This window comes from Podarcis erhardii (assembly GCF_964252035.2).
Source record: "Podarcis erhardii genome assembly, chromosome: 3".
Taxonomy (NCBI): domain Eukaryota; kingdom Metazoa; phylum Chordata; class Lepidosauria; order Squamata; family Lacertidae; genus Podarcis; species Podarcis erhardii.
The window spans coordinates 24,527,698-24,553,688 of NC_138507.1; the positions used below are offsets into that span (position 1 = coordinate 24,527,698).

At 43.0% G+C, this 25,991-nt stretch overlaps 1 protein-coding gene across 6 annotated transcripts in view; it reads right to left on the reverse strand.

Annotated features, from left to right (window-relative positions):
* ARHGEF10 (Rho guanine nucleotide exchange factor 10) overlaps positions 1-25,991 on the reverse strand; it is a 97,708-nt gene that overhangs the window by 55,916 nt on the left and 15,801 nt on the right. For 3 of the 6 annotated variants that reach the window (XM_081856786.1, XM_081856791.1, XM_081856787.1), the window contains exons 3-15: positions 22,265-22,441; positions 20,771-21,061; positions 17,674-17,737; positions 15,043-15,122; positions 13,210-13,266; positions 10,635-10,798; positions 9,534-9,650; positions 8,167-8,281; positions 6,760-6,866; positions 4,555-4,632; positions 4,196-4,375; positions 1,584-1,700; positions 152-244 (exon numbers count right to left, since the gene is read on the reverse strand). In XM_081856786.1, coding sequence (XP_081712912.1) covers positions 152-244; positions 1,584-1,700; positions 4,196-4,375; positions 4,555-4,632; positions 6,760-6,866; positions 8,167-8,281; positions 9,534-9,650; positions 10,635-10,798; positions 13,210-13,266; positions 15,043-15,122; positions 17,674-17,737; positions 20,771-21,061; positions 22,265-22,441 — 1,640 coding nt within the window. Of the gene's footprint in view, positions 1-151; positions 245-1,583; positions 1,701-4,195; positions 4,376-4,554; positions 4,633-6,759; positions 6,867-8,166; positions 8,306-9,533; positions 9,651-10,634; positions 10,799-13,209; positions 13,267-15,042; positions 15,123-17,673; positions 17,738-20,770; positions 21,062-22,264; positions 22,442-25,991 lie in introns of all 6 variants that reach the window. The other 3 variants (XM_081856788.1, XM_081856789.1, XM_081856790.1) reach the window with 3 other exon arrangements.

Below are 25,991 nucleotides of genomic sequence, written 5' to 3' on the forward strand. Positions count from 1 at the left end.
GTACCATTTCTTGTTGAAAACATACACAGTCTCATTGGCTTCAAAAATACAACTGGTGCATTTAATTTTTACTTAGAATTAGCCAAATAACATTGAGCTGTAACCAATGAACAGTGCATGCAAGTACTTTGAATGATCAGACTGCACTTGCCTGTAGCAGTAGGATGAACTGAGGAAAGCGTTGTATGGGTTTCATCATTAAGCCATAGAGTGTAATTCTATCAGGACTAGATTCTTGGCATTGCTGTAATGAGAAAGGGTCAAGTCTTTCTTTGTATCAACCACATTTTTTTTTAATAACAGAGGTAAAAGTTGTATTCACATATAACATAAAAATAAAGGACCTCTGGATGGTTAAGTCTAGTTGAAGGCGACTATGGGGTTGCGGTGCTCATCTTGCTTTCAGGCCAAGGGACCCGGTGTTTGTCCACAGACAGCTTTTCCAGGTCATGTGGCCAGCATAGCTAAACCACTTCTGGCACAGCGGAACATCGTGACGGAAAAAAGGGCATTCGCCTTCCCACCGCAGCAGTACCTATTTATTTACTTGTACTGGTGTGCTTTCGAACTGCTAGGTTGGCAGCAGCTGCGACGGAGCAATGGGAACTCACCCCGTCGCGGGGATTCAAATCACCAGCCTTCTGATCGGCAAGCCCAAGAGGCTCAATTAGGCAAATTAGCCAGTGAATAAGCTATGTACAGCTTTTGCTCCTCTCTTCCTAGAGTAGGGAAATAAATAAAGGAGTGGGTGATTTTGTGTCACTTGCCATTTGTTTCTCACAAGCGAATCATGATTGGGAAGCAAAGCTTCTGATTGTGGTTTGTTTGGAGGCAGTGCCAGACCAACCATTCCCTGGTTTGTTTCTCAACTCGGGGGGTGGGGAGGACTGCTCAAGGTGACTGCACTAGCATGCAACCCATGCTCTGTCCAATGTAGCCAACTATGGTTTTTTGGTCAGCATTATGTGCTAATATGGCCACTGTGTGCCCATTTTTACATTGTGCTTCGCCAAAAAGTAGATTTCTACAGGTCGAGACCCGCAACAAAATGTTGCAGCATGGAGTTCTCAAGTTCAAGAGTCCAGCTATTCCATTCCATTCCCCTTCCATGGTTTCACCTCACACTGTTAGCAAGCAATTTGTACCCTATGAGTGTGCTCAGGCCTTGCATGGCTGTTTGGAAGGTTCCCCCTGAAAGCCTTTTCTTAAGGAGTTTATGTTTTTCTGCGAACTTTGGAGCACTCCTGGGCATGCTCCCTCTTGCATGTGAAAAGTACAATTTTGGCTACACAAACAATGGTACTTACAGTCTGAGCTTTAGACATGGAAAGGATAATAGTTCACTAAGCGATACTGCATAGATGGCTGTAAATATTTTACCATTACTTATGACCAGAAGGTCGTGTATCCATAGAATTAAATTAATTGAGTCCAAAATCTGAACACTGGTTATTCATAATTGCCTTGACAACCCATGAAACCAAACTACCAAAAACGAAGCCACAGAGTCAGATCCTTCCCTCAATTTGTGATCTCCTATTTGCCCCACCTACTTCAGAATTTAAAAAGCCCAATACACTCACCTTTAAAAATTCAAGGAAGGCAGGTTTAGTGGCACACGTTTTCTTGAGAATCCCCACAGCAGTGCTAAAATTATTTACATACTCGCTGTAAGCATCCAGCACCATAGATTTAGAAAACTGAAATACATAAAAAAGAGAGTAAAGTCGGAAATCTTTTAGCTCCTTCGCATTATCTACGTCAGAGCACTAAGCTTTAATCGCTTCGCCATAGTTCAGCAACCAGCCTCTTAATTCAACACTTAAGACTCACAGAAGTTATATGGCAGTTAAATCCAGATTATACTGTACTTAAGGACTTTTGACAATTCAAGAACATAGTTTTGGGGAGGGGGAGGAAGTAGTTTGATCTCAGTCCAAACATTCCTAAATTCCACCCATCTTCAGCAACTCAAAAACTATGCAGTAAACTAACAAACGTGTTGAAAAGCCTAAGAGGTCTGGTCAGTGCCTGGAGGGGAAACTGCCTGGGACCACTATGCACATGACTTTTGAATTCCATGACAAAAAGTGGGATGAAATGTAAATATTGTTGGCATATGTCTCAGGAGACCATGGGAGGAGTGTGCCTTTGGGGATGAAGTCAATCTGTTGGAAGGTTACAGTGCCTGCTGTGGCTGTAGAGATTGATATGGGGGAGACATGTTTTGTTGCAGCTGTGGCAGATGAAAGCATCCAGGTGGGCTCATGTAGGTGTATCATGACATATCCTCTTTCTGCGCTCCTCCCAGCGGTCATTCCTCCTCTGATCACTGCTATGGATGCACAACCTGTCTGTCTGTCTGTCTCCAGGCACTGCAGTCGTCTGCAAGGGATTCCCACACAGTGGGGTCCATGTTGCCAGTCTTCATGTCATATATTTGCAGACATCTTTGTAATACAGAGTTGGCCTGCCAATTGGTCTGGTGCCGGAAGCTAGCTCCCTGGAGAGCACATCCTTGGAGATCCTGCCATCTTCCATTCTGTGCACATAACCAAGCCAGCATCAGGTCACGTCGTTCTTTCAAAAGGCAGAAACCTATGCCGTGAATGCTGTATTTTTCACTCTATAAGATGCAACCAACCATAAGACGCACCTAGTTTTAGAGGAGAACAAGAAAAAAAATATTCTCTCCCTCTTTGCGCCATTTCTCCTGCCGCTTTGCTGAAGGGGCGCTGCGCAGAGAGGGAAAGCACCTCTCCAGCGAAGTGAAGTCAGAACAGCAAGATGGATCGCTGCGTACCGATCCCCCTCGCTCTCCTGGCTTCAGCGAAAGCAACAGAAAGCCTCCAGAGTCTTTGTGCACCAATCGCTCTCACTCTCCTGGCTTCAGGGATAGCTGTGCAGCCTGCATTCACTCCATAAGACGCACATACATTTCCCCTTACTTTTTATGAGGGAAAAAGTGTGTCTTATAGAGCAAAAAATACGGTGCGTGGTTCTTCTGGGTGCACTCCTTGCCAGAAAAAGGAGGTGAGCTTTATGTCCCTGTCGGTTCTTCGTATCACATTTCAGTCCATGCCAAGAATAACTCACTTCCCACTTACCTAACTGGCGGCAACAGCAGCAGTTGTGACAGCAATTATATCTTTCTGGAGATTTCCCAAGCCACTAAACTGGCACCTGCTGGTATAACTACTAAAGCAGTGCCCCAAATATAATGGATCTGGGTTAATCTGTTTCCCCTTTCCCTAGGGTATCTAAGTCCTTTGTATGGACATGCAGGGAAAGCTGCATTTCTCAGGGCAGGGATAGCTAGCATGATGCCCTCTATATAATATATATAATAATAATTTATTATTTATACCCCGCCCATCTGGCTGAGTTCCCAGCCACTCTGGGCGGCTCCCAATCAAGTGTTAAAAACAGTACAGCATTAAATATTAAAAACTTCCCTGAACAGGGCTAACTTCAGATGTCTTTTAAAGATAGGAGAGCTGCTTATTTCCTTCACATCTGAAAGGAGGGTGTTCCACAGGGTGGGCGCCACTACTGAGAAGGCTCTCTTGTCTGGTTCCCTGTAACCTCACTTCTCGCAATGAGGGAACCGCCAGAAGGCCCTCTGAGCTGGATCTCAGTATCTGGGCTGAACGATGGGGGTGGAGACGCTCCTTCAGTTATATAGGACCAAGGTCGTTTAGGGCTTTAAAGGTCAGCACCAACACTTTGAATTGTGCTTGGAAATGTACTGGGAGCCAATGCAGATCTCTCAGGACTGGTGTTATGTGGTCCTGGTGGCCGCTCCCAGTCACCAGTCTAGCTGCCGCATTCTGGATTAATTGCAGTTTCCGGGTCACCTTCAGAGGTAGCCCCATGTAGAGCGTGTTGCATGTCTCTGACATGCTGCAGCTACATACCAGAAGGTTCGAAGCAAGGACTTTCCATCTGCTGCCACTGCTAAGCAACTGAGAAGCAGGCAACAGGCCAGGCAATGTGGGGACACAGGCAGGGGCTAGTGGGCAACATGTTTTGACCTTCTTATACTCTGGTTATCACGGGGGCAATGAGGATCTGCACTGAGCTTGGCACAACCAGAGCTGTTTTCCAATTTTGTTGCCAAGCTCAGTCTTAAATCAAACAGGCAGCAGCAGCAGGGCAAGTTTGGCCACTTATATAAATGTGGTGGTTTACATACCGATGCAACGAAGACATCTCCAATCATCTCAACAGAATCCCACTCAGAGACACGACTGGCCAGTGCTATTTGAAACATGGAATGGCATTGAAGAATCTCCTTAATTCGGTAAAACACCATCTTCAGTTTCCTCTCGCTCAATAATTTGGGTTCCATTTCTGAAAGAGGCTTCTCGTACTGCTGATTTTTTATTTTTTTAAAAAAGGATAAAGTAGTTACAGCCATAATTCAAATAAAGGTTTTTCATTATAGGTAAACACATCAGCAGCAGTCAATTACACATTTGCGACAACTTATTTCTAGCAAATGGATCATCCATTTGCTTTCAAAGTTACAAAAGGGCAAATGCATTGAGATACCTCTAGAATCCTTTTGAGAGCATCCACGTAATTTTTCTCACTGTCAACCACGGCTCCTAAAATATATCTTCTCACCACCTGTACAACAAAAAACACACACGCAAGGAATCACACACTGAGAAGTGGGGTTAAGGAATACTTTCAAATCTGCTCTGGAAGGTTGGGGGGCCAGATTTGGAGGAGTTCAGGAGAAGTAGGTCCATTGCACTTGCGCAAGTTGATGAACTTGTGCAATGACTTAGTTGGATACAGCACTATATTTCACGCAACCTTCCGCTCCCTTCTTGCTTGCAGTCAGAATCGCCTGATGGTTGCCTTAACCAAAAGCAATCTACTGCTGCAGTCCCACAAACATAGCTAACTAGATCTGCTGCTTTGCTGAATCACAGCTTGTTCTCTCTGCATGGAGGAGGGCGGATGGCGGCGTCAAAGATTCAGAACAGGTGGCGGTACCTATTTTAATTTCCTTTTTGAATACATAAGGATGGGTTCCTTGTGTATTCTTGTGTATACACAATGATGTATATGAGGTATCCCCAAGTACAGATATGTTATATGAGCACAAACCTCACTTTACCTGACTGGTAACAAAACAAAAACAAACAAACAAACAAACAAACCTCATATACTGTGTACAAAAACTAAATCAAGAAAAGAAAATACACACACACTCCACTCATAAGTATAATTGTATCACCATGACCAAATATTCTTAACTGTTTAAATGTACAGAAGATCAAAACCGAGTTTATTTTATTACTATATATGTGTCCATTTTCCAATAGACAGAAGAACAGGCATATATCTGGGCTAAAAGGTTCCCCTCCCTGACTTACAGGCAGTGGGTGCCAAAGTTGCAGAAACAGGCTGCATCCTTTATTTCTTTATTCAAGCTCCTTGAATTATTTTGTTTATTTTTATTTAAGAGAAGCAGCAATCAACATTGCCACAATGTTTTTGTGGATTCTTTAGGCTGCTAAATGTCCTCTTTTTTTCCAGGACATGTCCTCTTTTTCATGGGTAGAGTCGTCATAGTGACCCATAGTTGAACTCAGCAGATGTGTTCTCTTTTTTGCTCTTCAAAATATGGCAACCCTTGTTGCCTTGGTTGTAGAGTACAACCAGGGCAAATGCCCAAGCTGCTTGATCAGTTTTTTAACCAACTAAATCATACTCTGAAATCAATACACATGACTACCTCAATTCCATTTATTTCAATGAGTGTTCTCCAAGAGTGACTTAAACTGGGTACAATATTTTGAGGTCACTATGATTATACTTTTACTACGTACCATGACCAATACTAACGGGAAACAAGTAAGGCATCTCACATTATTTTTAAGTTCAAAAAAACCAGTATTGATTCATCAAAGGACTAAAAACTATAAGAACCAAAATGATTAAGTGATCTAGCATTTATAGCCTTGGTAATCTGCAAAGTGCAATGGCTGGTGGTTAAAAAAGTAAACAGGAATCCTATTATGCCACCCTGTGGCAAGCAGCAGCTTGTGCAGGTTTAAATACATTTCCCCCAAAATTGCTACCAAGCAGCAGAGCAATGATGGGAAATCTGGTTCCGCCCAGATGTTGCAAGACTCCCACCAGCCCCAGCCAGCATGGAAAACAGTCAGAGACGATGGGAATTGAGGTGCATCATCTGGAAGATTATGCCACATCCAAAGTAAAAGCTTATACACAACTACCTTGCTCACCTATGGTAAGTATAGATTGAATCAAGTGAAGCTTCACAAAAGTTTTTTAAGCCAGAAATGCCTAACACAGATATGAGTAGGTAAGCAAGGTGGCCAGTGAAGATTTGTTGTTGTGGTTTTGGCAAATAATTCTACAATATGTGGAGCCTCAATAGCTTTATAGGGCAAGTTATTTATGAAACCAATTTTGGCTTTCCTGTTTTTTGAACACACTTTTGCAGTACACTATCACAGGAAATCAGCATACAGAATGTAGTAAGAATATTAACATGCTGCCTGCAAATAACTGCATAGAATCAGTCGTAATGATTTATGCAATGAAGGTACATTTTTCATTTTCTCCTCCAAAAAACCCTCCACTTAGGGGTGTTAACATCCTTGCATTTGAACCAACTTGGTTTTCACCCTCAGTTTTATAATCAGCAAATACTGCACAACTTATTCTACAAAGGACACAGAAAGAGGGTTCAGTTTCAACAGCCATCACACAAACCTGTTGTTGCGATAATCCATCGGGCATCGGTGTCATGATTGCCTCTGTATGCATGCAGTCTACATCAATAAACAGTTCCTCTTCTTCTAGGCAGGTCGATCTATGGTCTGCAGAAATATTTTAATATGCTAGATTTCCTTCACATATATATTACAGATGCAGGCAATAAAAACACGTATTCTTTGGATGAGATTAACTGTGACATCTCTGCATTTGCTTTAGTATTATTTCATGCAATGAACATGTCTTCTGAATAACCATCCACAATGAAAGACCTGTAGCTTGAAAAGACACTGGATGTCCAGGATGAAAGTCCATCACAGTGTGCATTCAGAAGAACCATTCGCCCACGACTACACAGTAAGTGTAGTTAAGTAACATGCTGGTCCTTGCACCAAGCTGGACTCGAGACTGATCTAACACTTACCTAAAAGAGGAGCGTTAAAAAAGGTAAAGGTAAAGGACCCCTGATAGTTAAGTCCAGTCACAGACGACTCTAGGGTTGTGGCGCTAATCTCGCTTTACAGGCTGAGGGAGCCGGTGTTTGTCACAGACAGTTTTTCCAGGCCATGTGGCCAGCATGACTAAGCAGCTTCTGGCGAAACCAGAGCAGCGCACCTTCCCCCCGGAGCGGCACCTATTTATCTACTTGCACTTTTTGGCGTGCTTTCGAACTGCTAGGTTGGCAGGAGCTGGGACCGAGCAACGGGAGCTCACCATGTCGCGGGGAATCAAACCGCCGATCTTCTGATCGGCAAGCCCAAGAGGCTCAGTGGTTTAGACCACAGGGCCACCCACGTCCCCTGATTTAATGCTTACCTAAAAGAGGAGCGTTAATAACAACAAAAAGAGGCAGAACATTATCCTTGACTATTCATATGTAACCTCTCTTTGTCATTGTTTTGTACTTTCTTCTTTCTCAATACACAAGAACAACTGCGTAAGAAGGTGTAGCAAGTTATACAAGCAGCATGTCTTCAAAGTCAACAGGGCTATTTAGGTGACACCAGACCAATATCTACATTACTTGGCTTACAAATGAATCCAATTTATTTGCAGAGAAGTGGGCTGTACATCAGGGATGGGGAACCTCAGACCCACAACCCTGGTCCTCCTGGACTACTTTTGCTTGGCTGGAATATGCTACTCTGATAATGCCTTTTGCTTATCTAGATGGAGAGTAGAAAGCTAGTTAGGCTTCGTGTGTGTGAACTTCTGAATATTGTGTGTGTGTGGATCATAGGCTAATGTAAGTGTCCCATCTCTTCACTCTGTGCCTGGCCCCTTTAACCCTTGTCCTGCCCACCAGTGGCACAAAGTGGCCCCACAATGAACTGCAACCCTCAGGATGAGAAAGGATGATCATACACCTTTTTTAAAAAAAGAAAAGAAAGAGTCAATACGCACCATGACTAATAAATGACTTCGTTCTAATGAAAGACCGGCCTTTCTTCACAGCCGCTTTCGTTTTTTCTAGTCCATCTTTGGTTCCTTCCCTAGCTGCCCTCATTAGCTTTTGCATCTGCAAGACAGTATTAAACACATTCTACAAGTTCAGTGAAGAGTAAGTGTGGAATCCAATGGCTTGTTAACATTTGCAGCAGGTTCTAGGGCATGCAAATAGTTGCTCTTAAAAAGAACACTGTCAAGTTGTGGAGGCCAAAGCCCTTTCCAGGTGTGTGGTGTTGTTGTTTTTATAAAAAAACACACAACCCAGATAATCTATACTTTATGGATTTGCTGTGGAAGGTTACGTATATTCATCCATACAATATATGTGTGATGCTTATCACTTAATAGAACCTGAATAAATTCCATCCAAATTTTGTATCTAAATCCAAATAGTATCTAATAAGTTAAAAATGTGATGCCTTTTTCTGAGCACTCAGCTCCCTCGGTATCAAGACACGAAATCTACCAACAAAAATTGAAAGACACACTCAAAATAAATTTATTGTGGAATTTTAAGACTGTGTTCCTAAAATGCTTTTAATGATTAACTCCATACTGTCAGGGGGGAAGGCAGGGCATCATGATGAACAAGCAAGCATAAATTAATATGATCCATTTCCAGAGAATTAAGGGAGGGAGTGTGGATAATCCCCTTCTTGGCTGCATTTACACACAGTGACTTGTATCAATCTAACTTTCTCAAAGCAGACCCATTGAAATTAACAGATCTATATTAGTCATGGCTGTTAATTGCAGCCGGCATGCTCTGAGTAAAAGTTAGCTGAATACAACCTGGTTTCCCACCCTTTGTAGCAAACTATTTTCTTCCTGCCCACAATAAAAAGGATAAAATAATGTTGTATAGTAGCAGTGCTGACATAAGCAGTTACATTATTTTAACCTAAAAAAGGTAGAGCAAGCAATCCCATTTATTTCATCTTCAAAAATCCAAAAGGGCTAAGACCTATATGATCTCGTTGGAAGCAACAACCACTACAGCTGTCTTTATAGACACAATAATACATCCATATGGATCAGACTGCAACAGCAGAAGCTAAACAAAACAAAAAAAATCAATATGGACAATAACTTTTGCATTTCACTTTTTAAGTGTTATAAGCAGTAGGGCAAAGGCAAGTTAGCTGGCATAAAAGTCCTTGACAATGTTCTTTTAAGGCCAGTGGGCAATGCAGACAGCACAGTTTGAACACATACTGTCCAGTTTTCCCCATCAGCTTTTGTTTATTAAAACACATGTTCATTGTGTTTGGAAGAACAATAATTTTAACATTTTAGCTTGTTACGAAAATCAACTACGCTACCTTCAGCTCATGTTTTTGCTTTAGTTGCTGAATCTCTACAGCTCCCACCGTGTTTGCCATCAAATCTTTCATCTTTTTCTCATAGTGCTCCTTTAAACGGGTTAGGTCATGAGAAAGCTATAGCATACAAAAAGATACAATCTTAAACTTTACTCTAAAGCGCTTGAGCTGTAGCATGCATGCTGGCGGCCAGATAAGAAAAGGATTTGCAACCAGTAGAAGGGAAATCTATCTTTTGTTTTCAGCAGTACCTACTAAAAAAACAACTCAGCAATGGGTTTGTTTCCAAGTTTGTCAAGACAACTTTTCTGACTGGGTAGAACACAGAATCATCAGATCATCTGAACCAATACAATGACACTAGGTTAAAGAACGACAGCAGTCCTTTGTACATTATTGTGAATACCGTAATTTTAAAAGTATGTAATTTTAAAAGTAATTTTCCAAGCTTCTCTTGTCTCTAAAAACAATTTTTCGTATGTGATGATTATAAATATCATTGTTTTTTTTTAAAAAAAAATAAAAATTGTCCAGTAGCACCTTAGAGACCAAGTTTGTTCTGGGTATAAGCTTTTGTGTTCATGCACACTTCTTTTAAAAGTTTTGCACTTAAAAGCACACCCAAGCAGGTCTCATGATTTTAAGAGAAGCTTTAGGAAATCACCCTTACTTTTAAGAAATCCCCAGTCTTCCATGTCTAGGTCTGGAAACTACCATTTATAAAGTGAGGTTTCCCCTTACTATATGCTTGGCAAGAAAACTTAGTTTTAGATTTTTACAATGGTAGGGTGGAAAGAAACATGTGCACCTTACATGTCTTAGGAATACAAGCCACATCTTTTAAACAACACTGCTTAATGAATGCTAGTAGAGTTCTTTGTATCTATAAAAGACAAATTCCATTTGTATGCATTTATTAACTTCCTTTCTTGTCTTACTATGCCTGGATATTTCTCACCTCTCATTTTTAAATTACTACGTATGTGGTTTGAAATCGAATGCATGAGAAAAAATGGACACCATAAAGCTTGGGGGAACTACGGTAATTGGAAGCATGTCAACAATGCGCTAGAAAAAATGCTGCCAAAGAAAGTTACATACTTGTCTTCTGTGGTTGCCACGCAGAAAAGAACTGGGCATTCCATTCTTACACTCTGAATCACTTTGCTCTTCATAGCTTTCAAACTCACTCGAACTCCACCCATATTCTAGAGAGCTATTTCCACCTTCATCTCCATTTTCAACATCATCGTAAATCATCTCCTCTGCATGAATTAATACGCAAAATATAATTTTGTTAAGCTATGGGGAAGTTCAAATTCATTACAAGTTCTATGAGCCTGCTAAATACGTTGAAGAGGTAAAGCATTTCAGAGAATGCACTTTTCAGTACAGGAGTAAGGAATTAGTAAAAGGTTAAGAAATCAACACGTCTGTTATCACGCCACAAAAGGTAGAGAGTTTACATCCTGTCTTGGAATATCTTTCACAATATAGGTTCTAGAGCAGCAATGGGAGACCTCAGGTCCTATAGTGTTGGGCATAAAGGAGATACATTATTCTATTACTCCATGTTCTGGAAGCTCATACCCTTTATTTAAACTATATCCCAAGAATGAATAAATTTATGTTGTCTTGTCCTATTTACACACTTAATTCCTTGTGCAAAGTCTGGCTTTACAATCCACTTCTATTACTTTAAGCGAATAATTCCTTATCTAAAGGAAAGTCTACATCTTTCTTTGATAGATCAGATGGTAAAGGTTGGAGGTGCCCAGATAATCATTGTGAGAAAGCCGCTGACTTTGGTCCAATTGCTGAATACACTTAATAGTGTGCCTTTCCCACAGTTAGCAAGTACAGGTGTCATACGTTTGGCCATGCATATAATTTGTGACTTCAGTGGGGGAAACGTAGCCTTGCTTAAATGCAAAAATCAAGTTATGGCATTGCATAGTGTGCCAAGGAATTATTCACTGGCATATGCACCTCCTTTTCCTAGGCCTCCTGTTTTTGTTATTGTTGATGATAATAATGATAATCATGATAATAATGATAATCATGATAATCATGATGATGATGATGATGATGATGATGATAATAATAATAATAATAATAATAATAATAATATACCACCCTTCATCCGAAGATCACAGGGAGGTTGGCAAGGTTTATAAAATTATTAGCTTTGCACTAATAAGGTTCTCAAGCAAGTTACAACCAAAGTAAATATATATATATAAATAAAATCACATAAGAAGCATTACGCAATTTTAGAAGCAGCCACCTTTAATATCATGATATGCAACAACAATTGGATTTTCAAGTACTCTAAAAAGCAGGCTAAACTGCCTGACTAAAAGTGACCCAGAACAAATGTAATGTGCTGCCCATAGATATAAAGAGATATAGAAGGAAGGTGAGATCCACAATAACATTTCTGGAAAACAAGAAATGGTACATGAATACAGAGGCACACAGAAAAATAGGCTGAGACAAAATAGGAGTCATTTTCTACAAACACTTCACATATAAGCCCTCTTTCAGTAATATATTCTCATTCCATCATTGTATTACTTAGCCAGCTATATTTGGTTATGTGATATCTCAGGAGGCAGATATATCCACTTCAGATGGAAGGCAAAGCTTCCTGATTACATTGGCAATCATAGGGTTAGGAAGTCATTATGTTCACTATATAATCCCCAACTGGCTGGGATTACATAACAACAAAGACACAGTACTTATATACAGCATTTCAGGAGAGCCGAAAAAGCGTCGTGAAGATAAATGGAAAGGGGGTGGTTCATGGGTTTTCTTGTAGAACATTCCCGCTCCCTCCATGAATATCACCCCTGCCCTGCTCCGAATAAATTCACATGTGAGCTCTACATCAACCCTATTACACACATAGCCTAAAATGGCACTGACAAAACAGGAACATCTCATATATTTTACATGCAAATGTCATTTGCAGAAGGGGCAATTGGGGATGGTAAAGCATGAGTGGAGTTATTAATTCCTTCTTTGTGTACCAATTCACTTCCCCAACTGGCTTTTCCACCCTTCATAAGGATGATCTTTTAATCTGTAAATTGAAGCCCTTTTTCAGAGTAAGTCAAGTGAGTTTCTTCATGGAGGTTGATGGGATTTCCCTTCCATAAGGCTAAATCTTGTGCCCTCCACTGCAATATTCTATTCTATTCTATTCTATTCTATTCTATTCTATTCTAACCCTGTGAGGTTCAAGGCAAGTAAGGGAGTATCTGAAGGACAGATCGTGAAGCTGAGGCTCCAATACTTTGGCCACCTCATGAGAAGAGAAGACTCCCTGGAAAAGACCCTGATGTTGGGAAAGATTGAGGGCACAAGGAGAAGAGGACGACAGAGAACGAGATGGTTGGACATGTTCTCGAAGCTACAAACATGAGTCTGACCAAACTGCGGGAGGCAGTGGAAGATAGGAGTGCCTGGCGTGCTCTGGTCCATGGGGTCACGAAGAGTCGGACACGACTAAACGACTAAACAACAAACAAGGGAGGATTTGCTGGGGAGGAGGGCAGGACGGGAAAGGATTGATCATCAGCTCCCATTGGAACTTCAGATAGAATTACTGATAAATGGTACAGGGAAAAATCACTAAGTCTAAGCCTAGGTTTTGAATTCAAACTCATACCTGGTTCCGAGTCTGAATTTTCTCTTGGCACATCGTCATATATTACCTCATCTGGATCTGAAAGCAAAAAAAGATGGGAAAACCACAATATTAGACAAACACTGTAGACTTTTAGCAAGACACACACTAAAATATTTGCAAAACCCCCATTGTTCAGCCCGGACACTAAGATCCAGCGCCGAGGGCCTTCTGGCGGTTCCCTCATTGTGAGAAGTGAGGTTACAGGGAACCAGACAGAGGGCCTTCTCAGTAGTGGCACCCGCCCTGTGGAACGCCCTCCCTTTAGATGTGAAGGAAATAAGCAGCTATCCTATATTTAAAAGACATCTGAAGGAAGCCCTGTTTAGGGAAGTTTTTAATATTTAATGCTGTATTGTTTTTAACACTCGATTGGAAGCCGCCCAGAGTGGCTGGGGAAACTCAGCCAGATGGGCGGGGTATAAATAATAAATAATTGTTATTATATTAGTATAAAGGTTAAGAAGAAATAATAGATCGTAGGGGTACAAATAATAACAGTATCATCATCATCTGCAACATGCTTTCATATTTTCAGCACTGACTGCATATTTATTTATTTATTTATCTATTTATTTATTTGCCAACCTTTCTCCCAAAGGATCCCAGGGTGGCAATATTAGCCATTATGTAATCCAGCTGTTGCCTAACTAGGTCCCAGGACCCACATGTAGTTCTTTTAACAGTCCAGTGGTGTTTCTAGCTGCCTTGAGCCCCAGTTCTGGGGGAAAGGTGGTATATAAATATAAATAAATAAATTCAACAAGGGTTTCCATGCGTTTTGCGGCTCCCTGCCTACTCCCCAAGATGGTGGAAAACTACACCCTCCTCTGCCCTTCACAATCTCTTGTTCTGCAGACATGCTGAAGGCCAAAGAAAAGAAGCATCAGACGACATCATATAGGAAAGAGAAGAGGCATGAGCAAGAAGATGAAGGAAACTTGCTGGAGACACAGAGGGATCAACTAAAGTACTATCGTACCTTAGTTCTCAAACACCTTGGTACTCGTACGTTTCGGCTCCCGAACGCCGCAAACCCGGAAGTAAGTGTTCCGGTTTGCAAACGTTTTTTGGAAGCTGAACACGTGACGCGGCTTCAAATTGAGTGCAGGAAGCTCCTGCAGCCAATCGGAAGGTGCGCCTTGGTTTTTGAATGTTTTCGGAAGTTGAACAGACTTCCAGAACACATTACATTAGAGAATCAAGGTACGACTATACTCATTACTCCATGAAGTGCACATAAGGTGTGCCAATATTAGAGAAGCATATATGTACAGAAGGGGGCTTCTTCAGACTCGCAAGTCAAAGAAGCTGCAATTTTGCACAATTCCCCCGAGTTTACAGAAGATATTTGCCCTGCTCATTTCATCTTTTTTTTTGGTCTGGCCAACATGTGCGCGAGCTTGCGTACTTAGTCACTGATAACGAGGGAAATAAAGTGAGATCGAATCAGACATAAGCAGTGTCTAGGATACTTGTAGAGCAATCGTATCAGAGGAATCTAACCAGCAACATCCCTAGGAGCAGAGTAATTGTATGTGGAATTCCTGAATAATGAAATTGGACCAGGTATCCAGAAACAAGGAGGGATTCATTCCAGACTTAAATAAAACATTCCAATATAAACAGCTATTTGAGCGATAAACTGAAACACACCAACTCATTATACAGAGCAGAGAAGTTGGACCCAGTGGTCCTCCAAAGACCCATCAGCCCCAGCCACCATCGCCAATGGGAGTCATAATCCAACAATATTGGTGGACCACAGTTTCCCATTCCCTGATTTCTAGAGTAACCATAATCACCAGTACTTACTCTCCATCCAGTCTGTGTTTGCAGGATCAGCAGCCCATTTGGCCAAGGCATTCTCATCTTTATTCCCCCGATTATCTTCACTTTAAAATAAGCACGTACAAGTTATTAATTATAATAAATATTTCAGTTATTCACAGTGCAATACTATGTATGTTTGCTTTGTAATCTCAATGAAGTTCTGTGAAGCTTATTCATAAGTAGGGGTGTATAGAAGCTATAATGCCTGACATTCAGGGACTTGGAATGCAGTTTAAGCTTCCAACACATTCCCCACCACCACCACCACCCATAAAGTAAAGGTAAAAGGTAAAGGCCCCCTGGACGGTTAGGTCCAGTCAAAGGCGACTATGGGGATGCGGTGCTCATTTTGCTTTCAGGCTGAGGGAGCCAGCATTTGTCCACAGACAGCTTTCTGCTTTCCGGGTCATGTGGCCAGCATGACTAAACCGCTTCTGGCACAACGGAACACCGTGACAGAAACCAGAGTGCACAGAAATGCTGTTTACCTTCCTGCTGGAGCGGCACCTATTTATCTACTTGCACTGGCATGCTTTTGAACTGCCGGGTTGGTAGGAGCTGGGACAGAGCAACGGGAGCTCACCCCGTTGCGGGGATTCGAACCGTCAACCTTCTGATTGGCAAACCCAAGAGGCTCAGTGGTTTAGACCAGTGTTTCCCAACCTTGTGCCTCCAGCTGTTTTTGAACTACAACTCCCATCATCCCTGACTAGCAAGACCAGTGGCAAGGGATGATGGGAATTGTAGTCCAAAAACAGCTGGAGGCACAAGGTTGGGAAACACTGGTTTAGACCACAGTGCCACCTGCGTCCCTACCCATAAAGTAGTTCTGTGCAGCCGCTCTTCCTTAACATTCTTTCAGTTTGCTGCAGAATGAGAACTGGAAAGCGAGCCTGGCTTTGCTTGAGGTTTTAATTACAAAATGCAGGGGAGGAAACCAACGCAGAACTAGGAGATGTTAAAAAACAAACAAACCCAAAATGTACCAGATATTGGCTCCTGTCATGATCCTAATCTGCGTGCACAGATAACGGATAATGCCAGCCTGTGCTGTAGTTTCTGCACTATTCCTACTAAATACAACTGGTGCTAAAATCCCCACAAATCTACCTTTCCAAGTGTGCTCAGGGAGGCTCTGCACACATGCCAGCAAACTAGATGCTGTTAAACACAGTCACTGAAGGTGGAAGAGATTGTACAATGCTTCTTGCAGGAGAAGGGTGTTAACTGCATCCAGCTACGTAGCAGAGGCAGAGCAGCAGTGCAGCAGTGGTCCAATGGTTCTAGCAAACCACATGTACTTGATCACAATGTCTGCTGGGGCCAGGAAGCTATTTCACAGCTTGCCTATCCCAGCACCCTCCCATATCCGTAAGTGTTTCTCTCTTCCCACCACTGAGATGCAGTTTGATATGGCCATCACCTATAATATGGGTGCTTTCCCATGTAATGGGCTTCAGGTGGTGATGGGTCTGTGTACAGTTCTACCAGTGCTGTTTTCTCACAATGGAGTAGCAAGAAGATGGTTTGCAGTGCTTCAGGGCAGAAACTGAGAAAGAAACATTCTACCTAGGCAGTAGCTAGATGTGTGTGTGTGTGTGCGCGCGCGCGCGCTTGGGCAAAGCAGCTATTGCATCACAGATATCAAGGGACTGAGTTGCCCTTTGCTCAAATATGGCTATATGGATCACTGCAGTTTGTTTCCACTAGAAGCCTAAACTTAGCAATCTGGCAATGACAGCGTTGCTCAAGAAATGCTATCCCTTAATTTATCCAAAATAAATACTTTGGTTTGAAAATCACTGTCTGAGGCTCTGACAGGACAGCCACCGCCCAGAATGCTTGCATGCCGAGGAAGAAAAACATGTCATAAAGGGAGATGGCCCAAGGATGACTTAATAAATGAGTCACAGGGACGGGCAAGTAGAAGCAAAGCTGCAGGGGAGTTAAGGCTCTGCAGAGCAGAGAAAGTTTGCAGAAGCATAGGGAACTGGCTTGACAGAGAGAGCTGTTGTTGAAGGCAGAGGAACTGCAACAGAAACCATACAGAGAGAATGTAAGAGTTCTGGTGGATCTGACCCATATGTCCAGTCATGCAGTATCCCATTTCTTACAGCGGCAACCTGATTGCAGAACTACAGGCTTGGAAGGGACCTCAAAGGTTATCGAGCCCAGATCCTTGCCAATGCACTGGCCCCAGCATGCCTTGTTGGGTGAAGCATTGCACACCAGGCTGTTCCTCTACCCACAAAGGAGGCCACCTGGCATCATTGTGGCATCACATGATTGACAGGTGGGAAAGTCAAACTTGGCCAGTGGGGGAGGGGAGGGAAGGAAGGACCCCCACCCCTGCTGGAGAAGTAGGCAACCTGCAAAACGGAGGAATGTGGAAAGGTGTCTAAAACAAGGCGAAGGAGCAGCAAAGGAATCCACTCAAAATCAGCATCTGCCTCATCGACTGTTCTTACTGAAGGAGGCTGTTATGAAACAAACATTTTGACCCTCAAACTCAAGACAAAACAAGGGGCATGGATACCAGCTCTTGCATCCAACACATGCACTTTACTCTTTACAGAAGTTTTTTTTTAATAAACTCCAGTATTTTCTTCTTACCCGTTCTGGGGATCCTCTGAACTCTGAGAATTATGGCAATCTTCAGCAACTATATGAACATTTGCTAAAGGAAACAGAAGTAGTAATAGAATCTCTCTCAGTAACAGCCATGTTAAAAAAATACAATAGTTGTGATTGAAACACTCACATCACCGTATTTTTCGCCCTATAAGACGCACCTAGTTTTAGAGGAAGAAAAAAAAATATTCTCTCCCTCTCTGCTCAGCGCCTCTCCAGCAAAGCAGGAGGAGAAACGGAAGGGGCTCCGTTTCTCCTCCTGCTTCGCTGAAGGGGTACTGCACAGCTTTCCCTCTCTGTGCAGCGCCTCTTCAGCACTAAAGAGGCAGGAGAAACGGAGTCCCTTCCGTTTCTCCTCCCGCTTCGCTCTCGCTCTTTGCGCAGCACCTCTCCAGCAAAGCGGGAGGAGAAATGGAAGGGGCTCTGCTTCTCCTGACGCTTCGCTGAAGGGGCGCTGTGCAGAGAGGGAAAGCTGTGCAGCGCCTTTCCAGAGAAGCGAAGCCAGAAGAGCAAGTGCTGTGCTCAGTTCAGGTGGCTATCCCTGAAGCCAGGAAAGCAAGAGGGATTGGTGCGCACCGATCCCTCTTGCTCTCCTGGCTTCAGGGATAGCTGTGCAGCCTGCATTCGCTTCATAAGACACACACACATTTCCCCTTATTTTTTAGGAAGTGAAAAGTGGGTCTTATAGAGTGAAAAATACAGTACTTTGCAAAATAAAAATTAGTCCTCTTAAATGCAAACAGCATTCTCTACCTTGGCTTGGAGTAAAAGGTAGGAAAATAAAAAAAATAGAAAAGACAAACCTGTAGAGCAGCAAACCAGACCCTATATATTATATCTTCCTTGCATAAGTTTTCTAACCTTTTCACTTTACTCCTCTTGTTAGCAAAATATTTGAACAAACACGAAAGTGATCTGACTTCAGGCTAGGGATAGGTAACACATTCAGAAATACACTGGCTGGCAGATAGGTTTGTGGCAACATATTTAAACTAGAAATATAAGGATTTAATGTTGTTTTTAGAATGAAAGCCAGTACTCTTCAGAGCATTAGCAGATATATATGTCAAAGATTTACAAATTACCTGCTGCTATTGTAGATTACTCTCAATGTTCAAAATAATCCTTGTAGGAACATAGGAACCTGCTTTCTACTGAGCCAGAACAATGGGTCTACCTTGCTCAGTACCGTCTAAAGAAGTTGACAGTGGCTGTCCAGGATTTCATACAATTTTCTCTCCCTGGAGATGCAGGGGCTTAAACCTAGGACCTTTTGCATGCAAAACTGATGCTCTGCCACTAGAGATGCAGGCGAAATTCATTTCAGTTCACATTTAAAGGTAAACCTACCCAATTCACATTTTTCCAAAACAGCATGCAAACCAGAACACAGCACTTCTCTGTGTTTTGCATTGCAGGTCTCCAGCCAAGTAATGTGTACTGAAGTGCATGTACTGGGATGAAGTTTTTATATACAGTGGTACCTCATTTTAAGAAAGACTCTCCTCCTTACAGAGAGGAGGAGTTGTGAGCAGGAGCCGTTTAGGTATTGGCGGTTAGGCACTGGAATATGTTTGTGTATTGGAGGGCAGGGTGTGGCCATCGCCTACCCCTCCACTTTATGGGTATTCCGGTAAAGGAATCCGGCGGTCGTGGATCCTGTCCGACGCCCTTGCTGGTGGCTAGGGCCATGGCATGACCTCTGGTGACATCAGGGAGAGCTTTCAGTTGTATTTGCATCAGCAGGCTCCTCCCACTGGTGGTTAACCCTTGTTAGACTCACCCCTCCCTGAGGGGGTGGAGTCACACTGTTGTTTTATCCAATGCCTAAGCCAATACCTCTCACATGCTGTAATCAATAAAGTTGTAGCCTTTTTTAGCCCATTAACCTAATATACTGTGTCCATGTGTCTTTCTTATCCCCAAGCGGGTGGCGGGTCCTTGAATCACAACAGTCCTGTTTACGAATGACTTGGTTTACAAACTCTGCAAAACCGGAAGTAGTGTCCCGGTTTGTGAACTTTATCTCGGTCTAAGAACAGAATCTGAACGGTGGAAGGGCATCAGTGGGGGGAGGCCTCATTCGGAAAGCACGCCACGGTTTAAGAACAGTTTCGGTTTAAGAACGGACTTCCGGAACGGATTAAGTTCGTAAACCGAGGTACCAATGTATATATAAAAGTGTATATTTCAATAAAAACACAGTTCAAAAATGCATTTTAATAGGGGAAACTGCTTTGCAAAAATGGGTATATTGGGCAAAATCACCTACAAAAATGTGCACATTAGGAGAAATTCGTACTATGATGCTGATGAGTTTGCAAGAGAACTTTAAAAAAAAAAGCAAACTAATGTGAGAATGTAGAGAACACAAGGTTGGGAAAAGGAAAAACTGAAACAGAAACTGATGGATTCACCCATTCCTTATGTATCACTGAGCTACAGCCCTTCCCTGGCAATGGAACCGATCCAGACAAATTGCATCTTGGATTACGGGGAGGAACAAACAATTGACTAAGTAACCCATTGTGAAATAAGCATACAGAGGCAAAGAGAAGAACTGTGATAGAAGGCTGCAAGTTCCTTCCCTCTTATTGGGTGCAGTCGCCCATAAAGTATCACCTTGGCTGTGAGTTCTGGGCGACTTGCTCCCTGTCTTGCAGGCCTTTTTCCACCTGGCCTGGGAAGGCAGGACCTGACTGACTCCAGCTACAAAAGCTGAGGCTGCTGAACAGACTCTTGGGCTGCAGTAACTTCAGTGGGGGTTGTTGAGTGTGTGCGTTGTTGCTGTTATTGATATTATTATTTTGTATTTTAGTTTAGATCTTATTGTGACTTATGTTGAAATTGTTCAATTTGTGTGCTTTGATGTTTTATTTATTGCTTAGGACTACTTACGTTTGTAATTAGATAACTTTTTGCATGTCATAAGCCTCCTTGAGCATGGTTTTAAACTATGGAAAGGAGGCATGCAAAGAAAATTATGTATGTATGTATGTATGTATGTATGTATGTATGTATGTAAAGTATCAGAACTATGCTATTGCTTCATAAACGGTGCCTCCTAAAGTTACATTACCTTCTTCATCCACAGACACAGTTCGTATTATGACAGGACTGGAGTATGCTGGCAACAGCAATGGTAAGTTGGATGGTACAGCATAACCGCAGGGCACAGGAACAGAATATCCACTTGGGAGGGTAGGGCTTATACTTCCATCCTGTGGGCTTGGCTCTGGTGACAATGATGGTTCCTTTTCTTGCATTGGCGAAATTGTTATGACAGAGTATGGGTTTACTCTTGGTGGGACCACCTCTGCTGTGCCTTCAGCACCCGCCATTTTCTCGGCCGCATCCACATTTTCATTCCCTTGAATGAAAACCACACAAGTTGTTGTCAAAACGCAAATTCCCTTGCAGGAACCCTGTTGCAATGCTCTTGCCCTTCGGATGAATCCTCAAAACCCTTCTTAAGGAGATAATTCTGTAGCAACCTCCAGAGACAAGTGTGCTGAGCAGATGAAGAATGGAAGAGAGCAACTCTAAACTGCAGCCTGCCAGATGGAAGATCAAACTTTGGTTTGGGTCATAAATTATAGTGAGCACAAACTATGGTTTGGCATGGTGGTTTTGATTCAGTTTGACAGTTCTGGCCCCTGTAAAGCCATATTCAGCCAATGACCGTCTTCCTGCAGCAGCCTGCCATGCCCAACCTGAGAGACTTTGGTGGAAACCATGAGAGGGGACTTGACCTTCTTTGTGCTCCTCCTTCTGTAAGATTATTGGTACTTTGGCTGCAACCCAGTGCCTCTGCTGACAGAGAAACTCAACCAGCTTGTGCAGTAAATGATATAGCTATTATCTTGCATATGTTACATCAAGCAAACATGTTAAAGAGGAGTGGAAGAAGATGAAGCAATTTCTTCTTTTTATTTCCTAAGCAGCATATCTTTATATTTTGATATCACCTTAGGTCGGCCTGCACAAGTGTTCATTCTGCATAGAAATGACTTGAGACTGCACTCGCTGGCTCAGGTCCCATCACCACCTTCATGTAAACAGGACTCTACACCCATAGGGACTGCGTAGAATGTAGTGCTAAGGAGATCGTTCCACCTGTGCAAGCATTTCAGAAGAACAACAGCACAATCTTCCTCCTCCTCCCACCATTTGCTGTTCTGAGGATTCTCCTGTCCCTCCCCCCAAAAAAAACCTAATTTCGGGAGGGGGAAGTGAGGGGGGAAATGTCCCGTTGAATTAGCAGTTCTTGCCTGGGCTTCCACTAGTGGGACCCATTAGCTGAATCTGGTCCTTAGAAAGCCTGTGCGCAATCTGTGTGCTCTTCAAGCACACTTATTGCATGTTGCCTCTTATGTAAATGACACCTTGAAGCGATGAGCTCATGGAGAGTTGCCCATAGAAACTATCCCAATGTTCTTTCCATGTACTTATTTCTGTTTTGAATGAACGTTTGCAGTTCATTATTATGTTGAAAGAGATCTCACATGCGCTAAGTAAATAAATAAAGTATCAGCAATGCTCTCATGGCTTTATTTGGCATGGTCGCACGTACCCGTAGAATTCACTTCTTCCTGTTCTGCGTTATTCTTCTGAGACTCTAAATTCGATGGCAAAGCACTTTGCCTGTCTGCTTCTGGAATTTCATCTCCGCTATCAAAGTCGAACTGTTCTCCTTCCTCCTCCTCTTCATCATCAGCAGCTGTCCCGGTTGTTAGTTCGTTTTCTAAAACTTAAAAAACAGACTTTTTAAACAAAACAATGACCACCGCTAATTTAGGTAGACTAGACAGCTCTAGCTGCAGAGTCAATACAAGAAATATTGGACAAATAATTATTAAAAGACAATACAACTCTGGGACATGGATGAGATGACTTCATCCTTCTATAAATATACTGCTGAACTTCTAGCTAACAGTGAAACATTGTCTGGAAATAAATTACAGGAAGCGTACAGAGATGTTTTAATTGCCATAATGCCCAAAGGAGGAAAAGATCCAATGTCACTATCATGATGAAGATCAATTTCACTTTTTGACAATGGTTATGACTATACACTTTTTAACAGTATTTTAGCAAAGCTTTTGAATATGATTGTATATAGATATTATCATTAGTGTGGTATTCATCTAAGTTTTCCCCCTAGTAGACCCACTGAAATGAATTAGTAACGTGAGTAAGTGAGATCAATGAGTAGTGGGTCTGCTCTGAATAATACTTGAATTATCACCCTAGTTTTGTGTTGTTGTTTCAAGTGGTCCATGGTGGGGAAAGTTTGGAAACCATTGTATTTGACCATACATGTGGACTAAACAAAGAATTTTTTAACATCTCAGCTGGGAGTGGTGGTAGCTCTGCTACCAAGTTCCACACAAATACACACCTCATAGGAGTGCTTTGTACTTCACCAAAGCCCAACATCTTAGGAGGAGAACAGAAGATAAACATACTATCAAAACTTTGGGTTCTGTGATTCATCAATGCTAGTGTTGTCTTCAGTGTTTCAAAGTGTTTCTTAAGTTTGTCAAAAGCAATCCTTTCAGCTCTCTCTTCTTCTGAACCTTGACAAAAAAAAACTATTTTCTTTCCTTCAAAAACTTCCATGTAAATATTTTCCTTTGGGAAGTGGAGGAAACCAGGCATATATTTAGAAACAAGATTATTTAACTTGAAGGTAAGAAGAGGTCAAGGGAAACCCACATAAATCTTAGAAAATCTAATTATTATGTAAGATTTTCTCAGACACTCTACCAGCTTGGACACGCTCTGAAAAATTCCTCTACAAAAATTCACACTACTCAACTGTTCTGACTGTCAAAGCAATAAGCTTTCTTGCTATATACCGTATTTTTCGCCCCATAGGACGCACCGGCCCATAGGACGCACCTAGTTTTTTGGGCGGGAAATAAAGGAAAAAAATTTTATCCCCCCCCCCCCAGGTGCGGGGCTGGGTCGGGGGAAGCCCGAGCTTCCCCCGACCCCAGCCCCCAGAACAGGCAGCTCTCCGCAAACCGTGGGAGCCCAGTGCGAAGTCACACCGGGCTCCCACGGCTTGTGGAGAGCTGCGCGAAGCTCGAAGCCTGGGGCGCGCTGAGCTCAGCATGCCCCAGGCTTTGGGATGCAGTGGAAGACCCTTCTGTTCCTCCTCTGGCTTCGCAGGACAGGCGCCTCGCTGGGAAGCTGGAGGAGGAATAGAAGGAGACCCTTCTGTTCCTCCTCCAGCTTCCAGGCAGGCGCGTGGCTGAAGGGGCGCTGTGCAGTTCTCCCTCTCTGCGCAACACCTCTCCTGCGAAGGAGAGGCGCTGCGCGGAGAGGGAGAACTGTGCAGCGCCCTATAAGCGAAGCTGGAGGAGGAAGAGAAGAGGCAGCTGCTCTAGCCATGTGTCACCTCTCCAGCTGGGAGAGGGTCGCGGGGCTATTCCTTAGTCCCGCACACACTCTCCGGGCTGGAGAGATGGCGCTCGGCTAAAGAGGCTGCTTCCAAAGCTGCGCGTCACCTCTCCAGCTGGGAGAGGGTCGCAGGGCTATTCCTTAGCCCCGCGCACACTCTCCGGGTTGGAGAGATGGCGCACGGCTAAAGAGGCTGCTGCCATAGCCGCCTGCCACCTCTCCAGCCGGGAGAGGCTGCGTGCAGCTATGGCAATATCCCCACCTCCTGCAAAAGCCCACAGGAGCCGCACACCCTTTAAGGAGCACACAGCTCCTGTGGGCTTTTCTAGAGGAGGGAGAAGGGACTGACTGGCTGCGTCAGTCCCTTGTCCCTCCTGAGGAAAAGCCGCAAGAGCCGCGCGGAGCTTGTGTGCGGCTTTGGGGAGCTTTTCCTGCCTGCCTGCCTGCCTCCTGCATTCGCCCCATAGGACGCACACACATTTCCCCTTCATTTTTGGAGGGGGGAAAGTGCGTTCTATGGGGCGAAAAATACGGTATTCCGTTTCCTGAACCACATTGACTCAGCATGCCTGTTAGTGACACCTCTAATGCACTGTAAGGAAGGAAGGTCAATATTTTTCCACTTAAAAACTAAAATAACATGTCACACCAGCTAGATAATGAATATTAAATGGCTAAGTTTTTGTGTGCACCATTTAAAAGCTCCTTCTTTCACTTGTCTCTGAACACAAAGCTAAATATCCTATCATTCACATCCTAAGGGGTTGAGGCGACAACCACAGAAGCTCAAAAGCAAAAGTTGCTGTTGACAGGAACGCTCATACGCTGTAACAGAGCTGAGCAAACCAGCATCAAGAGACCACCAAGGAGAAGTGTTACAAGCTCTCAAGCAAATATAGAAATTCCCTGCTGCTTGCACAAGATACGTTATCTTTGTTCACTCTTCCCAAAATACTTTACACTGAGAGCCTCACACCCGGCACTGCTTGGTAATTCTAAGAAAGAAAGAAAATCAGTGCAGTTTCGAAAGGTTCCATCAACCATCTTAATTCAACTTAAGGTCCAATCATATAACAGCAGAGACAAAAACCTGCTCCATGATCTCAGGAACAAACCTGCAAAAGTCTAATCCTGTGAAATAAGCTAGGGCAGATACTGGGGACTTCAACACTCATGCAACTCTTTGACAGCTTTTCTGTGGGAGGTTTACCCATCTATTCATGTATTAACATGCAAGCTAATTCAAAATTCTTCAGCAATGGTTGAAGGCCCTGCCCATTATACAATTGGCTCAAATTTCTGAATGCAGGCACAATTGAGTAATGCAGTAACAAGGTATGTCTTGTGGTACTGGTTCCTTGTTTTCAAGGGCCCATGGGCAAGGGGCCCCCTCCCCCTATGAGTCCACCTTTTCACTATGTATTAAGATAATCACCGCCACTGCTCTTCACCATTTCCCTGCAGCAAATGTCCACTATGCAGACCCTTGATGCCAGCTCTGTTTCCACAACAGAGAGAGTAATACCAAGCCCCTTTCTGAAGAAAGCTCACTCAAAGTCATTCAGACCACTGGAGAAAGTGTTGAACTAGCAGTTATCTTCAGAAATGGCAACAAGCACACAGAGCAATTAAGAAAGCAGTATGTGGCGTTTGCCCTCCTAGGTGTGTGACATCATACTAGGTTCATAAGGAAAGGGTTACCTAATTGTAAAATGACTAACTAATGGGAACCCAAGGGGCAGAGTTAACTGTATATAAGGTTTAAGCACAGAGGTGGTGTTGTTTTTTTGAGGGAGTTAGAGTTAGGTTGGTTGAGAAGACAGTCTGGAGTTAGGAGAGATAGAGAAGATACCGTAAGTCTGTGGGTTGGGCTAGTCTGGTGTGAGAGAGTG